The sequence below is a fragment of the Procambarus clarkii genome, chromosome 22 (genome assembly GCF_040958095.1).
Source record: "Procambarus clarkii isolate CNS0578487 chromosome 22, FALCON_Pclarkii_2.0, whole genome shotgun sequence".
Taxonomy (NCBI): domain Eukaryota; kingdom Metazoa; phylum Arthropoda; class Malacostraca; order Decapoda; family Cambaridae; genus Procambarus; species Procambarus clarkii.
In genome coordinates, this window is record NC_091171.1 from 28,000,897 (window position 1) to 28,020,238 (window position 19,342).

At 42.7% G+C, this 19,342-nt stretch overlaps 1 protein-coding gene across 3 annotated transcripts in view; it reads right to left on the reverse strand.

Moving 5' to 3' along the window:
* LOC123758420 (tubulointerstitial nephritis antigen-like) overlaps positions 1-19,342 on the reverse strand; it is a 301,747-nt gene that overhangs the window by 18,893 nt on the left and 263,512 nt on the right. For all 3 annotated transcript variants that reach the window (XM_069328765.1, XM_069328767.1, XM_069328766.1), the window contains 3 exons: positions 9,335-9,521; positions 6,679-6,845; positions 4,932-5,066 (listed from right to left, as the gene is read on the reverse strand). In XM_069328765.1, coding sequence (XP_069184866.1) covers positions 4,932-5,066; positions 6,679-6,845; positions 9,335-9,521 — 489 coding nt within the window. The remainder of the gene's footprint in view (positions 1-4,931; positions 5,067-6,678; positions 6,846-9,334; positions 9,522-19,342) is intronic.

The following is a 19,342-nucleotide window of genomic DNA, read 5'->3' on the forward strand; positions in this document are numbered from 1 at the left end:
AGTCGGGTACAAGAAGCATGTGTTATTAACTAGAATAAAAGCACCTCATCCACGCCTATAGAGCCCACCGCTTATATTTGTCTTTTGCAGCGGTATTCTTGCACGAGCAAACTCGTTTCTGTCTTTGGCGGTGTGTGAGGAGTGCCGGTGCATTGTGCAGGCAAACTGGAGGACCACCAGCATCACCAGGGCACACCACAGTAGGGGAATCAGCCGTAATGACACCTCGAACTTCGCCGGGATGGTCTCCAATCAACCCAGCCATATCCTTCTGTGATTCCGACAGACATTCACCACACCCTGCACCGGACCCAACACTGTAGGCCCAACATTCACTACACCCGCAGCCTCCCGAGCACCATCTACATCACCACCTGGACTACACGATGGCTGCAGGGGATTCCTCACCAGAATCCGGCTACCAGCAACACACACACACCATCCACCACCGGATCACCATACACTCAGAATCAAATTCGTCAGCGATCTTGCGAGCACCATTATCGCTCAATGGGTGTTCATGAACCCATTATGTGCCTCTATAACCCTTTCCACCATCGCCCAAGAGATGGGTATGGGGTGCATAATAAGTCAATGAAATGCAAAATGGCAACAGTCATTCGCACTGAAGGTGTTCAACCAGTCCGTCCTCTCCAGTCGGCAGGCAGCAGTAAGGTGGCCAGGCAACCCGCACTAGAAACACGTCCTGACTGGCTAGCATGCACACAGTGCTATTATAATACCAGTGCTATTAATAATAATATGCTTTTATTATAATATAATATAATAATATAATATTGAGACCGAAGATTGAATATTTCTCCCCAACTCCATTCTCACAGTTCGTAGGTCAGTTAATAAACAGTTTGCATGGCTAAACGTAAACTATTCCACCGGATACACACACAACCTTGCCAAACTTGTCAAAAACATGAGCGAACACTTCGTTCGACAGTTCAAATGACACATCACGCACCGTCCCCACATGTCAGTCAGTCTGACGTTGCTAACACGCACCTCACCCGTGCCATCAGGCAAGGAAGAGGACGTGTCCTCACATCTTGCCAGGAACGCCTCAGGAGCATCACACGTCTTGAAAAGTTACCACTACACGTCCATTACTCTGGTGTTGTTCGTCCATGGCAACCCCAGCACATCAACAAGCGCAGCTCACACTATATAAGAGTCGAGTCTCCGAGCACGCTGAGACGAACCTCCTCAGTGGAGGAGTATAGGATCCCATGACTGTCTGTTGAGGTCTGTCCTCGCGCATCAAGCAGGACACAACCAGCGAAGCACCATATCTGAGGCAGCCGGCCCACACCAAGTCTGAGGCAGCCGGCCCACACCAAATCTGAGGCAGCCGGCCCACACCAAGTCTGAAGCAGCTGGCCCACATCAAGTCTGAAGCAGCCGGCCCACACCAAGTCTGAGGCAGCCGGCCCACACCAAGTCTGAGGCAGCCGGCCCACACCAAGTCTGAGGCAGCCGGCCCACACCAAGTCTGAGGCAGCCGGCCCACACCAAGTCTGAGGCAACCGGCCCACACCATATCTGAGGCAGCCGGCCCACACCAAGTCTGAGGCAACCGGCCCACACCAAGTCTGAGGCAGCCGGCCCACACCAAGTCTGAGGCAGCCGGCCCACACCAAGTCTGAGGCAGCCGGCCCACACCAAGTCTGAGGCAGCCGGCCCACACCAAGTCTGAGGCAGCCGGCCCACACCAAGTCTGAGGCAGCCGACCCACACCAAGTCTGAGGCAGCCGGCCCACACCAAGTCTGAGGCAACAGGCCCACACCAAGTCTGAGGCAACCGGCCCACACCAAGTCTGAGGCAGCCGGCCCACACCAAGTCTGAGGCAACCGGCCCACACCAAGTCTGAGGCAGCCGACCCACACCAAGTCTGAGGCAGCCGGCCCACACCAAGTCTGAGGCAGCCGGCCCACACCAAGTCTGAGGCAGCCGACCCACACCAAGTCTGAGGCAGCCGACCCACACCAAGTCTGAGGCAGCCGGCCCACACCAAGTCTGAGGCAGCCGGCCCACACCAAGTCTGAGGCAGCCGGCCCACACCAAGTCTGAGGCAGCCGGCCCACACCAAGTCTGAGGCAGCCGGCCCACACCAAGTCTGAGGCAGCCGGCCCACACCAAGTCTGAGGCAGCTGGCCCACATCAAGTCTGAAGCAGCCGGCCCACACCAAGTGTGAGGCAGCCGGCCCACACCAAGTCTGAGGCAGCCGGCCCACACCAAGTCTGAGGCAGCCGGCCCACACCAAGTCTGAGACAGCCGGCCCACACCAAAACAAACAGCTACTGGCAGGCTAGCAGTCAGGCCCGACTGGAACTCACCTCAGTAGCCTTACTAGTGAATATCGCCGTTCACTCAGATACTTCCGTGAACATTCGTCGTTCTAACATTGTGCTGGACTCATTTCTAGACACGAGTCCTGAACATTTGCTAATAATGTTGGTTATATCTTATGGTTACTCAGTGACAGGTTGGGTCATGGAGGGGAAAATTAGTCTGTGTTATTAAATCCAGTCCATCCTTCTATTTAGAGAGTACTCATAGTAACGCTGAGGACCATCGTACATATATTGACGTAAAAGGCTATGCGGAAGTAGAAATTAGTACCACTGAATTTGGTCAATCCAGAAAAGTTCTTGTACTGATGCTGCGAAGGAAACTTAACCTAACCTAACCTTCCTAGGCCTAATACACGCTATCTGAGGCCTAATAGAGTAAATACATGTCTTATACTAGGCCTAGGAATATTTAAGATTTTTCTGAGTATAAAGCAAATAGTACCAAATTCTACTATTTAATTGTCCATTACATCTTTGTATGTCCGATGGTCTACTTAGTTACGAAATGTATTATCTAAACAGGATGGGTTGTTAAATCTGTATGTACCCAAGCGATTGATGTCATCTATCTTCACCCTGAATTTAGGTTCTATAAACTATACATGTATCCCAGAATCTCCAAACTGATGTGCACAATAAACAGACCTCTTGTGCTTACACAACTAATTTATTAATGTCAGTCTTGACTTCCGACTAATGTAACATAACGGTTAGAACAATTGCTGGAGACCTCAATCACCACCATATTCAAAGGGACTTTGATGAACATAAAATTTTCGACTTGTAAAGTTATAAGAAAGGGCAAACTGATGGGATAAGACCAGTCGGATTATACTGGTTTCACCTGTACCAACTCTACACTGCTCAAACTATATGGCCCCTCACACTATGGAAGAACACCAATGTTGTTCCAGTACACACAAGGAACAGCCGGTCAGTGGTCAATAACTGCAGACCAGTGACACCTGCTTAATTATTGGCAAAGTTCTTGTTGCAAAATAAAAATAGATGACCGTATTCCGGCTCACCGGTTGCAGTGTGGTCGACAATATGTCTTCACGAAATGCCATTCTATTGTTAAGCCTCTTCACTAAGTGGCATCGGTCAAGAATGAATCCAAAATCATCTTTGTTGTTTAAGCCGGTTTTGTTAAAGAGTAACAGTAAAAAAAATAAGGTCAAGGCTAACTGCAGTGAAAAACTTTGTACCCCAGGGCACAGTCCTTGCACCACAGCTATTTCTCATAGGAAAGACTTCAAGACCTTAGCATTCCCGACTGAATTCTACAAGTAGTAAGGGACTGTTATTAAGGACGGACTCTAATGATAGTTCTCAATGCAGAAATCTGAAAACAACAGAACTGGGATCTTTGTACCACATGGTAGTATGTTTGGTCCCTTTTTGTGTAATGTTTACGTATATCATTCACTGCTTCTCCCTTTGACTCAAACGTATGAAGTTGAGAGCATATGTCACATATGCGGCTGAGAAAACAAAGAGTATGATGATAACCACCCCGCATGATACTACAGTTGTGACAGGCAAAGGCTAAAATATTTAATGTTGAAGTTGACATCTTGGGTATGATGTTTGACTCATCACTGACCACTAAGAACCACACGCTGAATCTAACAAGCAAGACCACTGAGGCTCACAGCTCTAAGGCATACCTGGCATCTTCTCGACAGTAGTAGCTGGAAAACCTTAAAAGATGCACAAGTTTTATCACATCTTAAAAAGGAATTGCTCTCCTGAATATCCTAGCTCCACTATTTAACCAACTTCTGAATTAGGTAGAGATCCATGCGAGAAGACTCCTCTTCAGTCTTGGTGCATTCTGGTCAGTACATTTGAGCCTTTAAGCTCGGAATGTCAGTAACCTGCCCCCCAACTTTAAAAACCAGCAGTAGTTTACAGCCATAACACAAGTCACTCAGCCATCATCATGATCTATGCTGACTCCGCCAGTGTCTAGACCGTAACTCCAGCACCATATGGAGGCATTTCACCATGTATATACACGTAAAGTCAAGTCAACCGCCTATATGAAGGCCCTAGTACACGGTTAGCTCCAGCTTCATCCCGGACTTGATATGACTGAAACTTAATCATGTTGCATAATTTCTAAGAAACAAAAGATCTCATTAAATCGATCAAATTATAGTGAAAGACATAAATAGGAGTTGACGTAGGACAAACAGCTTTAAGCTTGCAGCTTCATTTAGGAATATCAGCACCACTCCATGTCAGCACTGTCGAGAAACGCCCGACAGACCATTGGAACATTATCTAACATAGTGCACTGTTACAAACCCATTAAGATTTCAACTTAGATTCAACAGAGCAGAAGTTGTTAAACACATATGGCAAAATCTTACTGAAGCGACCATACGAGTCATAAATACTCATACTCCGCCCAAGTAAAACAGAAACAAGCAACACTTAGTGGACCAGCCAGAGGCTTAGGGCCCGCGCAGGAATATCCCTGCAAAAAAAGACACCCCTCCTAATACACCCTAAGCTTATATTACAGAGAAAGAATGAAGAAACAGGAGAAACTTACCCAAATCTTCTCAGGTACTGCCAGGCCCTGTCGACGTGTCCGCCCTGGCAGCCACTCTGCCCCCGCCTGTCACAACTCAGGAGGTGCTGCGGCGCCAGTCTCACCGTCTCGTTCCCCAAAGACTCGATGGATAATCTGGAGCAAGGGGCAAAATATTAATATTTAAACTCTTACTAAAACTAAGCCTCAATGGGCAGTCATTTCCCCGTTGGAGATTAATATAACTGTATATGTTTCATGTTTAAAATTTGAATCAACCAAATCAAGTAATAATAAGGATGAAATTTGTTATATGTAAATGTCACTCTGATGTAGAACTCAAATAAAACCTTAAAATTAATTGTATGCTCAAATACTCAGCACCTTTGACTGTCTATAATCATACAGGACTGAGTGAAGAGTGTGACGGCGGGTCTGAGGACCTGTGAGCTAGATGCCCACCAGAGGAGCGTGTTCAGCCCTGGAGTAAAACCAAAGGGGTGGAAGGCTTGAGAACAAGGTCCCCGTTTGTTCGTATGTTTGGAGTTACATACTCATGCACAAGTGGAGACTCCGTTTAACGAGCCGTTCAGACGACTGGGTGAGTGAACCGCCAGATAGTGTCAACCAAAGCATATAGGTCTTACAACTGCAAAAGTCAAGCAGCTCGGAATTGGAAGCATCTTTTTGTGATTCGTTAGGTGGCGGATAAGATTTAGAATTCTATTTACTGGCAGGGAGATTATTAGAAAGTGGTGGTGTATTATAAGACATTTCCTGGTTATCATCGGACAGGTCATTCCCAGAGCCCAATTGAAACCTATCTCTTCGTTTGACCAATGTTTTGAAAAGTTGTTGACCAAACCACACACTAGAAATGGAAGAGCCGACGACGTCACAATCGACTTTATAATGGTCCAGGACGGACCAAAACGCAGTCGTCTCTTCAATTTCTAGTGTGTGGTTTGGTCAACATTTTTCAGCCACGTTATTGTGACTTCATCTGCGTTTTGAAAGGATACTGATAGACCGTAAGAATCCATTGTCTAATGCGGCAAGATGGTATGAATATTTACTCGCTTTCCTGAAGTTAATCCCCATCAGGAAAATTTGTGCAATTGTCATCACAAAGAACTTAAATGTGCCCATATTTAATGTACTTTTTCGCTTGTGTAGACATACCAGAATTACTACAGTCTCTCTCCCGCCTGGCTATTATAGACATATTGATGCATGTGAAACAAAACATTATGCCTTACCGCCCACAATTTAAAAGATATCACCTGACGTTAAACCAAATTATGAATAACGATTTTTTTTATTCATTCTGCAATTTGAGATTTTGTCATGGATTCCTCAGGCTACGCTCCGTTTCAATGGGTACGAAGAGTGGAGTCCTTTGCTTTTTGCTTGACAAACGTCAAGGAAAAAAATAGCTTCTTCATCAGAGTCCGGCGAAGAGGAAACCATGAGAAAGGAGGCGAAGCAGCACTCCTGGACCCGGATTCAGGAAGCAGTTACGCCAAGTACTTACGAACTTGTACATCTTTTCTCAATCTTTGACGGCTTTGGTTACATTTATTGAACAGTTTACAAACATGAAAACTTCCAAATCAACTGGTGTTATTCTTATAAACAGCCTCCTGATGCTTCCGAGTTCATTAACTGTTTAATAATCGTAAACAAAGCCCCCAAAGATTAAGAAAAGATGGACAGGCTCGTAAGTGCTTGCGCAACTGGTTCGGGAATCTGGCCCCTGGTTACTCACCTGTCCTGAGTTACGCCTAAGGTGGAAAACGCCCAGGAGGCACCGCACCAGCCCTGGTCACTCACGCCACTCACACGCCCCTGCCACTCTCTCTTGTTCCGGGCATCGAACTGGCGCGGGATGCGGGAGACATCCGGCCGGAGTAATATCGGGTACATCTTCAGTGACTGTTTAACAGGAGACTTGCTGTTAAGACTCGTGAATACGTTGAGGCAAGAGTAAGTTACACGTTCAATATTCTCTAGAAATGCGAAGAGTTTGGGGAGACACGACTTTAATGTACAAGTGGATGAATGTGAACAACAAAGGGAATATTAATAAGTTAAATATATCAACACATTCCACAAAGAAATGGATATAAATTGGTTAAGTTTAGATTTAGGAAAGACCTGGGTAAATACTGGTTCGGTAACAGGGTTGTAAATTTGTGGACCCAATTACCGAGTAACATAATAGACGTAGGATCCCTTGAATTTTTCAAGCGTAGGTTATACATATATATGAACGAATTTCGGTGCATATAAATAGGAGCGGCCTCATATGGGCCAATAGGCCTCTGCAGTTTCCTTGATTCTTGTGTTCTGACAGATGAGACAGTATTATTTAGCTAGCTCAGCTAGCTTATGTTCCAGAAAGTTCCATGGAAGTGGTTGAACACATAATTACACCGAAACACTATAAAACACATCAAGAAACACTCACATTGGTTCCTTAAATTCTATCTAAATTTACAAAACCTAATATACCATGACAAATCCTTTGGAACAGAATGAGGGAATCGTCCTGGGTCACCCCCCCTCCCCCCACACGCGCTCAGTAACCCAAGCACCACGACACGCTTAAAAGTTACTCAATCTGGAGTCCGCAGGTTCGATCCCGCCGTCGTGGGGCAAAGATTTTCCCATAGATGTGTCACGTTATTGAGATTTGACAATGGATGAAATGAAAGGCTCTTGTTTGAACATACAAAAGGCATGAGAATGAAGCACAATTGACACACTAATCAATGAAAATAATAACTCACTATTTTGTAAACATGAGCAAATGTAGACTGTATATTTCGATGGCAACCCGGGACCCTCTTCAGCAGTGATCGTCTTACCACTGCTGAAGAGGATCCTGAGTTAGGATCGAAATATAGTTTACAATTCCTCATGTTTTCAAAATAGTGGGTTATTATTTTGATATATAGGCATGTAAAAGAAAATGATTAGGAGAGCGCGCTAAGCTAGTATGACTATGCAGGTATACAGATAAAAGCAGATTAAGACAATAACGGAGAGAGATTCTGGGAAGATCAAATATCCGTACAAAATCAATGGTATGCATGATGATCTATCAATACATGTAATTTTCACCCAATAATGTTTTCCAGTTGTCATTTCCAAGAAGTTATTCATACCAATGACTCTCAGTATTCACTCGCGCCTACTCCGACCTCTGGTAACATGATATATGTGACTGGGAGGAGCAATATGTACGCTGAGAGAGAATGCTAACAATGTCAAGGACCCAACACTTTTCAACACTCTCAAATATAAGAGGCATAACTAGCCTACCTCTCACGGTCTTCAATAGAGAACGTGATGGATACCTCCAAAGGATTCTTATGTTATGAATCAGGCTGTGATTCATACGTCTAATGTGAGCAGCTGCGTCTAACAGCCAGGTCGACCAAAGCACAAATCAGGAGTCTTATGTCTTTCGAATCAGAAAACCTAAGTCTTTCTGAAATTGTTTTGCAAAATAGCATTCATCCCTCTGTATCTCTCTTTGCACTGATCAAGTAATAGAGAAGATGCCTGAAGTCTCTACTACAGCCTTCATTACGGCTATTTTGACTTCTTTTACTGGGTGTTTCGTGCCAACCACTCTCCAGCTATCCGAGTAACCTTTAGTCAATATAGTAAATTCAAGTACGACCTTCACTGACCCTGCACACACACACACATTTCTCGATCATGCATTAGGAAGTGATGTGGTGGAGGCTGACTCCATACACAGTTTCAAGTGTAGATATGATATAGCCCAGTAGGCTCAGGAAGCTGTACACCTGTTGATTGAAGGTTGAGAGGCGGGACCAAAGAGCCAGAGCTCAACCCCCGCAAGTACAACTAGGTGAGTACACGCATTTGCAAACAATGCACCTCATTCCTTAATATCTTCCTATAGCGTATGATTGAGCTCGTACCAAGCATAAAGAGCGAAGACTGAAAAGCACTTCTACCCTCCAAAGAAGCTGACTTTCCCCTTTGATCACATCTACAAGTGACAAGATCTGATCCAATTATTTTCTTCTCCTAAGTTAAGAGTATTCGACAACTCAACTGGATGTTCAAAATTTTGTTTATATATGAGAGAGAAATTTAGCTAGTTCAGTTCATTTGTTAAGCATCCCATACCCATCTTGTTAGTGGTAATGGAAAAGATAACAGACATATTATGAACTCAGGAATTCAACCCTAACATTTATTTAGCTTAGCAAGCTACAGTCTTGATAAGCTAGTTACATAGAAAATATCAATAGGGTTTTAATAGCATAATATACATAGGTTCAAAGAACTGGACCATACCAATCTATAAGACGTAAGACCATAAGAAATTTATATTTTTGTGGTGAGCAAGTTACATATAATTTATAGAACATAAAACTGACCAGAGCCTCTGGGTTGTGAGTGCCGGTTCGAAGTACGAGGCCCTCTCGTGCCTTCCTGCCCCAGAACTTGGAGTGGTTGGTCGCCCTCCAGCCATACTGACGCTGGGCAAGGTTCACGGTCTGGATCACCTGCTCCTCGATCATGCATTTGTCCTCCTCGCATATCAGGTTCTTCCCTTGGCACTTACTGGAGGGAAACAAAGTAGAGGAATTAGGTGAGAGTATTCTATATAGGAGTTAGGTAAGGGGTCGTCCACACAAAAGGCTCCAAAGAGCCTCCACTTACGGGTTCACCATAGCCCGTGCTACTGGAACTTCTTGTTCCGAGTAGCTGAATCTAAAAACCACAAAAACAACAACGGTTGTCTACAACTAACGAGAAAATAGTAACGGCAGCAAGATTATTGTCCAAGGAAAGACAGATCCTGTTTATACCAAGCAATTCTAAGTCGTATATTTCGTTCAACCTGTGGTGAGGAAAATGTTTTGAATTCTCACTTATTGTATCTACACTGGAAAGCAACATATGTAAATCAGATGCAATTCATGCGTAAAAATATGTAGTGACAATGTGAAATTTGACCATGACAAAACCAGCATCATCCACCCGGGTGTGAACTTACTAAAGATTGTGTCCAGATTTTCGTGATTATTAAAATAAATAAAAGTTAAAATATTAATTCGAGAAGATCTTAAGCTCCGCAGAATGGTATTCTGAGTGGACATCAACTCTTTCTTTATTAACAAAAACAATTATGTACTAATTTAAAATGAATACGAACCAATCTTTAAATACACATAACAAGGAACTGACACGGAAACAGACAGTAAGGCCAACCATAATATCCACACTCAATTTACATAACAAAAAGCACATATGAGAACAACTACGCAAGCACACCCACTCCACATGTAACACCCCAAAAGCACACACAACACAGTGAGCACAAAATAACACAAGCCGACCTCAAGCTAAACAGTACAGTTTTATGAATTAAAAGTACAAATATGTACAAATGAAAATTATTACTAAGAAATCTTCTAATAAACAAAGCAAAGAAACCTGACACAGACAACAAACACATCCATAACAACTACACGTAATTTACAAGAAAAGTGAACGTACATGGGAACAAAAATACTTAACTACACTTCGCAAAGAACAACCCAAAGCATCTACAACAGTTTTCTTTTCCAGTTCATTATTATTAAAAAGAACCCACTATGTACAAAAGTAAATGAAATAAAAGTAGTTTAAATCCTCTTAATTACCACAATCATATTAGACAATCAGAACTGCTGACATACAAAAAGTACTGCAGGAATGTTCAAGAATGTAATCCTCATTCCTAACAACTTGCAGGAATGTGCAAGAAAATGTACAATATGGCTTTTAGTTGTATGTACAAAACATGGAACTAAAGGCAAGGAACAAATTAATGTAACAACACAAATGATTTGCTATTTAAACCCCTATACAATAAGTAAATCAGGAAGGAGCACACCACACACACACAGCACGACACACTTGCACATTCACACCAGGAAACAGCACACTTTATACCAATTAGCACCGCCACACACACAAAGTATAAGCAAACATGTTGGTGTAAATGACACCACCACTAGTATGCCCTCAAATTGTCAAAGTAAACATTAAAAGGACATTATATACAAACGAAACAAAATATACGAATAATATACAGTGAAACCAACACACACAAAAAGGCTCTTAATTACGAAGTTATTATTTTCTCCCTTTCATTTTTGTGTGTTTATAAACATTTAACGTAAATACAACAAGTACCACTAACATCAATAAACAGACATGAACATTAATAAATTGGTTTATACAGAGCCTGTACCTGAGAGACTTCAAAAAGGAAAGTTATCAAACAATGCACAACAGAAAGCTAACAAACCAATTACGCTTCCCCCTGATCGGGTTTGGATTAATGGCTTACTCCATAAAGTAGAGGTGTCCAGCCGTCCAACTCGGTGCTTTAGATGTAAAGGTTTTAACCATACCTTGGAAGGCAGCACCAATGACATCAAATGTGGCAAATGCTCTGGTTCCCATTACACATAAGACTGTGTGTCAGATATATACTCACCTGCTCAAGCTGTGGTGACGATCATGATATTACTTTCAAATGTCTTTCACACATAGCGGAAAAAAATAATATTCTCCCCACCAACAACTTGCAATACTGTAATGCACTGAAACCACCTAACTCAGTCCGTCATCAACCACTACCTCACACTCAACCACAACCTTTGCGTGTACATGATATGTCTGTCACTGATAAGCCTGTAACCCCAGAGATCAATCCTCTCCACATAACGTTCAACCGAGTCCCGATATGTAGGAACACTTGTCACTCGCATTGAAAACGCACTTTAAAAGATGCTGCGACTCCTAACAAAATTATTTAAACATAAAATCAAACCATCCCCGAGGCTGACCCCCACACACACCACATCTACAGACAAGTGACACCCGACCTAACGCAGCTACCATTACTGTACACAAAGCGTTTAAACAGATGCTGGACAAACTCCGAAATAACTACTTAGTACGCCTTACCCACGTCACTCCCCAGGCTGACTTAGCACAACCACCGGTACAAAGAGTAAGAAGTCCCTAGCTGTACAAACCTCCCAGCGACCTGGCACTTCGACTGAAAAACCACATAACACACACACACCCTCCCACGACCTCCAACCACTACCAGATATTCAACACGCTGTACTACCCGCACGTCAAAGAAGAACGATGCCATCACATCCCAGACGTAATCTTCCGAAATACAACCTAACCTAACCCGTCTTAAACTAACCTACCCCGACCTGTGGTATTTTACTGAAATACTCAGGACAAAGTGCAATTTTTACCATCTGGATAAAATACTGATACATACCATCCATACTTTCTTACATTCCATCACGAAATAAACCCAGAACAAAAGTAGATATTCAGACAATTAAAATTAGCTGACTAGTATGTTATTATACCTTAATCATTTCCCATGTTGCTCTTATTCTTTTAAAACGCAGAAAAATGTTATAATTTATAGGAGAATAGTTACAACCCATCCATCCTGTTCTTCAATTATCATATCCAATATATCCTAACATATATATATTACATTTGGCTATTCCTCATAGATCATCAGTTTATTTGCCCCTCGCCCTAACGCTTTTCCTCGCTTATTTGCTTATTATAGGAAAGTTAAAATTTATACAAGGCTGATGGTTCAGTGCTCCTCGCTACACCTTATGTTTCCTCCTAATTTATAGAAAAAGTATTTTTTTTCCTGTACACTGTCTTTACAGTGTCTGACTATAGGTCAGGTCAGGTCAGGTCAGGTTAGTTTAGGTTAGCTTGGGTTATGTGAGGTTAGGTTAGGTTAGGTTAGGTTAGGTTAGATTGGGTTAGACTGGGAAAGCTTGTCTAAAGCTCGGGCTGTAGGCATTTAGTGATATTTTGTGAGTGATTTAGTGATATTTTTGTAACTATAATGTGGTATACGTAACTAATGTATGGAAGTTGAGCAACAACAACAACGCTCCTTGAAACATTAACGAAATCTAATAGTTAAAGTCGGGTCCGAGAATTACAGTTTACCACACTACATCTTAAGAAGGAAATCTGACGTGGAAATTGTGCGGATGACGGGTAATAACTTACGCACACATCGACTGTAATAGGAATGGTTTTGGAAGCTAAGAGTAACTGACACAAATAGGGAAATACAAATAGATGAGTTTCACTGGAATGGTGGTAATGGCTGGGGTAAGAGAGCTTCACCCTTCAGCCCAAAATAGATGAACACAAATAGGCGAGTACACAGCGAGAAAGAGGAGGGATACACCGAGCCTATTAGACCTGATTTGTACCCAGAACGTAGAAGACATCGAGAATTTGGAACATGAAATATCTTTAGGGGCCAGCGACCATTGTGTCCTAGTCTTTGACTACATGATGGAATTCAAACTTGTGACCAAGGGACAAGACGTCTGGGAAAGGAGAGTGGACTACAGGAGGATAAGGGACTACCTGGGAGAAGTGCAGTGGGAGGAAGAAATTAGAGGAAAAACAGTCCAAGATATGATGGACCTAGTCACACGGAAATGCTAGGAGGCCGAAGAGAGATTTATACCAACAGTAAAGGAAAAAGTAAGAGGGAATATAATAACCCATGGTTTAATAGACAGTGTCAGGAAGCAAAAATGAGAATCAGGAGGGAGTGGAGGAAGTATTGAAGACAAAGGACAGGGGACAACAGGATCAAATGCAACAGAGCTAGGAACGAGTACATTAACATAAGAAGAGCATCGGAAAGAAATTATGAGAACAATATTGCGATCAAAGCTAAAAAACAACCTAAGTTACTACACAGTCATATAAGAAGAAAAATGTCGGTGAACGACCAAGTGACAAGACTAAGGAAGACAGAGGGGGCATATACAGAAAGTGACAAGGAAATCTGCGAGGCACTGAATGTCAGTTTCCATGGAGTGTTCACAACCGAGCCTGAGCAGCTCCCATTGTTAGAAGTGATTACCTTAGATGAAAGACTATCAGATATAGAGGTGACAGCAGAGGAGGTAATGAAACAGTTGACTACAATTGGATGCAACTAACATGGTTGGACCAGACAAAGTATCATCGTGGATACTAAAAGAGGCAGCGCAGGCCCTCAGCGTGCCTTTGGCAAGGATCTTTAATAAATCACTTATGTCGGGAGATTTACCCAATTACTGGAAGAGGGCAAATGTTGTACCGATTTTCAAGAAAGGTAATAGGGAGGAGGCACTTAACTATAGACCTGTATCACTGACAAGCATCCCCTGTAAAATACTTGAAAAAATAATTAGGCTAAGACTGGTTGCACACCTGGAAAACATTGGGCTCGTAAACAAACACCAACATGGGTTCTGGACAGGGAAATCTTGCCTAACAAACCTTTTGGAATTCTATGATAAAATAACGAGGATAAGACAGGACAGAGAAGTTTGGGCAGACTGCATATTTCTGGACTGCCAAAAGGCCTTTGATACAGTACCACACATGAGACTGCTATTCAGACTTGAGAGACAGGTGGGAGTAAGCGGAAAGGCCCTAGCATGGGTAAGGAACGACGTTACAGGAAGGAGCCAAAGAGTTACGGTAAGGGGCGAGAAGTCGGACTGGCGACCAGTAACGAGTGGAGTACCTCAAGTATTCTTGCAAGGACCAATTTTATTTCTAATATACGTTAATGACATGTTTACAGGAGTAGAATCCTACATGCCGATGTTCCCAGATGACGCAAAGTTCATGAGAAGAGTTGTGACAAATGAGTTTTCTAGGATTCCAAGAGGACTTGAACAGGTTGCAGAGATGGTTAGAGAAATGGCTACTGGAGCTCAACGCGAGCAAATGTAAAGTTATGGAAACGGGATTAGGTGACAGAACACCAAAGGGATAGTACACAATGAAGAGGAACTGCCTACCTGTGACGACACGATAAAGAGACCTGGGCGTAGACGTAACACCTAATCTAACTTCTGAGGCACATGTAAATAGGATATCGATAGCAGCGTACTATATACACTGGCAAAAATAAGGAGGCCTTTAGGGCGTTTTTCACTGCCTACGTGAGGCCAGTCGTAGAGTATGCCGCGCCATCATGGAGTCCCCCCTGAAGAAACACATAAGGAAACTGGAAAAGAGTCAGAAGTTTGGAACAAGACTCGTCCCAGCGTTACGAGGGATGGGGTATGAGGAGCGCCTAAAGGAACTGAGCCTTACGACACTAGAAAAAAAGAAGGGAGAGGGGGGATATGATAGGAACGCATAAAATACGTAGGAGGATTGACAGAGTTGAAATTGATGAAATGTTCACACGGAATAGCAACAGAACGAGGGGACATGGGTGGAAGCTGAAAACTCAGATGAGTCACAGAGATGTTAGAAAGTTTTCCTTTAGCGTGAGAGTAGTGGAAAAATGGAATGCACTTAAGGAGCAGGTTGTGGATGCAAATTCTATTCATAATTTTAAAACTAGATATGATAGGGAAATAGGACAGGAGTCATTGCTGTAAACAACCGATGTCCGAAAGGCGGGATCCAAGAGTCATGGCTCGATCCTGCAGGCATACACATACACACACACACTGGAAAGCTTCGAATTGGCATTTGAAATGGCTGAGTCTGGAGGCTGAAACAAGAATAGGTGAGAGCAGATAGATAAACACAAATGCTGGAATGGTCATGGTCTCACTCACTCACTCACTCACTCCCCCCTCCCTTCCTCCCTCACTCACTCACTCACTCACTCACTCACTCACTCACTCACTCACTCACTCACTCACTCACTCACTCACTCACTCACTCACTCACTCACTCACTCACTCACTCACTCACTCATTCACTCACTCACTCACTCACTCCCCCCCTCCCTCCCTCCCTCCCTCACTCACTCACTCACTCACTCACTCACTCACTCACTCCCCCCCTCCCTCACTCACTCACTCACTCACTCACTCACTCACTCACTCACTCACTCACTCACTCACTCACTCACTCACTCACTCACTCACTGGTATGAAATGATCTAGGATTGGTTGGTCTGGTCAGCACCCGAGAGCTAAACCAAGTACACATAGACGAACATAAAGAGTGTACAGCACATACAAGCGAGCACAAACAGGCAAGTGCATCAAGGGGGTGCACACACAGGTGTGTATATAGCCAACTAGCGGCTCAGGTGCACTAATACCTTGGCGTCAGTGTAAGGGCCAGTGAGCCTAACACCCTCACCGTCGGTAAGTGGACCTCATTAACTGCGTCTTTGGTGGTGAGGCGATCATCACCCGTCAATTTCTGTCCATTCTCACTTGCCTCCTCATTCCTACTCTCTCTCTCTCATTCCCAATCCCTCCTCAATCCTCCCCCTCTCCCCCCTCTTTTCCTCTCTCTCTTCCCTTGTTCCCATTCCCAGATATTCCTACATTCCCCTTCTCAGATATTACTACATTCCCATACTCAGATATTCCTACATTCCCATTCCCATATATTCCTACAGTTTCTTATTCCCTGATATTCCTACATTCCCATTCCCATTTCAAGCACGGCTCAAACTCTAAGAAGAAGTCTTCTTCAGTCTACTTCTCCCCCAACTATTCTTAGTGCGTTTAGCAGAGCTGGAACATATTCTTGTTAAGTTTGGAGGAGCTGCAGCATATTCTTGGTATGTTTGAGGTGCTGTAGCCTATTCTTTGTACGTTTGGCAGTGCTGGAGCATATTGTTGGTACGTTTCGAAGTGATGGAGCACATTCTTAGTACGTTTTGAGGGGCTGGAGCATATTCTTCGAACGTTTTGAGGGCTAAGCATATTCTTAGGACATTTTGAGGGGCTGAGCATATTCTTAGAACGTTTTGAGGGGCTGAGCATATTCTTAGAACGTTTTGAGGGCTGAGCATATTCTTAGGACATTTTGAGGGGCTGAGCATATTCTTTGAACGTTTTGAGGGGCTGAGCATATTCTTAGAACGTTTTGAGGGGCTTCACTCCATTTTGGAAAGAAAATGTAAATCTAATTCATTTAAGAAAAATAATAAATACTTTAAGTTCAGTCTTGACCATCATAACCTGTTCCCTCCACAGTTACTTCCACTCCGTCAAAAATGCGACGCATTACTAAACTCTAACCACCGTAATATTGACGTTTACAATATATCGGCGTAGATGGGTTATGTGCACCGTTTGTATTCATACGTTTGTGGTTGGGTAAAACAGTTGTATTTTACACGTTTTTGGTTAGGGGAAAACAGTTGTATTTTACGCGTTTTTGGTTAGGGGAAACAATTGTATTTTACGCGTTTTGGGTTAGGGAAAACAGTTGTTTTTTACACGTTTTTGGTTAGGGAAACAGTTACGTTTTTTACGTAGTGTCGAGACGAAGCTCCGCCAGCCATAAGGCCTCGTAACTCACCACTTCGCAGATACTCGGGAGATAAGTAGTGAGAGTGTTAAGTGGAGGGGGAGAGTAGAGGCGGGGAGGTCGTAAGTAGCGAGGTGCACTGGTCTTAAGTGTCGCGTAATCACACATTTAAGATAGGTTGAGTACTTCCATTACAGCCTGGCGATGAGCCAGTGCCAACTTTTTAGAAAATTGAATTCATCTGTTATTTTTAGGTTAAGCCCGAAATAGAATGTATAATTAGTATACATTAGTATTGTATAATTATTCATAAGCAACTGTCGTTAGATTGCTCACTACAAAAACAAGTTAATCAACATGAAGGTAATTTGGGGTCAAAGTTATGAAGCTAATATGTTACTGTACCGTCCTGTCACTGCCTACTGCATGAGTATACAGACCAATCCCACACCTATACAATATATTATTTCCATAAAGAATCAATTACTAACATTAATAAAGAGTGTTTTGAAGACATTAACATTTAAACATAACTTATAACATTTAATTAATAATAATAATTCACTGTTGTAACAGAACCGATGTGCACCATACCTGAAAACTCAGCCTTTCCTCCGAATAGACAGTACGTTTTAACATTAAATGTAATAAGTACAATCCTGACTATAGGCATAGTACATAAATACACTTAATCGCCAACATTAAATGTAGGTCCAGGAGCAAGTGTCAGGAGGGCGCCTGACAGCTGGGTGGACAGCACTTCGGATTCGTAGTCCTGAGGTTCCGGGTTCTATTCCCGGTGGAGGCGGAGAAAAATGGGCAAAATGTTTCTTTCACCCTGATGCCCCTGTTACCTAGCAGTAAATAAGTACTTGGGAATTAGACAGCTGCTATGGGCTGCTTCCTGAGGGTGGAGGCCTGGTCGAGGACCGAGCCGCGGGCACACTAAGCCCCAAAATCATCTCAAGATAAGCATCGCACCAAAATATGTGAATATTAGAGTTTACCTGAAAAGTTGCATAGAAAACCTCGACCCAGCCTAACCTTGGGAGTGTAGGAGGACAAGCATGTAAATAGCATTTATTGCTTCTTAATTACAATTAGTACATAACCTATAGCTATATTAATATTTCAATTTTATAAATCTAATAAAACAAAACTAAAGTCTTTGAATAAATTATAAAGTAACTCAGAATATTTCCAAATTTTGTATAACATCGCAACTGTTTAATAAAAATGAAAAATAAATTCTTTACATTTAAAACTTTAGTACAAAATATTAAACCTCATCATTAATAAGTATAATCTTACCTGGCCATTAATTCTTATATCACTCACAAAGTCAAAGTTGTTGGGCCATTACCCTGTCCTCCGTACTCTCCACCCAACCTCCCAATCCTACTTTGTGTTTTCTTAAATCCTTCCCGTGCCTCTTCCATACCCTGTTTGCCAGCTCTTTGGACATTTTCAAGTTTCAAGAATTGAACACGAAAACTTCAACCTGATCATTTTGAGTCTATTAACAGAAAATGAGGAGAATATATGGGGAGGTAAATGTAACAGCACAGTTAAGTGTATTAATGTACTATGCAGACAGTCAGGAATGTACTTATTACATTTAGTATTAAAACGTACTGTCTATTCGGAGGAAGGGTTGCAACAAATACCTATTTGATATTCCAAGAGTGCGCCTTAACTAAACTAGAAATGCTCCACAAATCAAGGGACCCAGAATGTGGAATTACCTTCCCAATCATGTCATATACCTCTCTCAACCAGTTTAAAGGAAAAACTAAGTACTATCTAATAAACTCCATGTAACCGACCATATCCCCCCTAAATGTCAACCCATATCTTGCTATCTTCAAACAATACTGTTTGTTGACCAACTTGTATAATTACTGATTTCTGCAATGTTCCCCCCCTACCCAACCTCCACCCTCTTTTCCTTTTTCAACACGATATATACTTTAATCTCAATTAGTAATAAGTTTTAGTCTAAGTGTTTTTCCCCCACATCATGTCCAAAATGCTGTGGGTATTAGTTGCTTTAGGTATTGCATGTACTAGCTCTA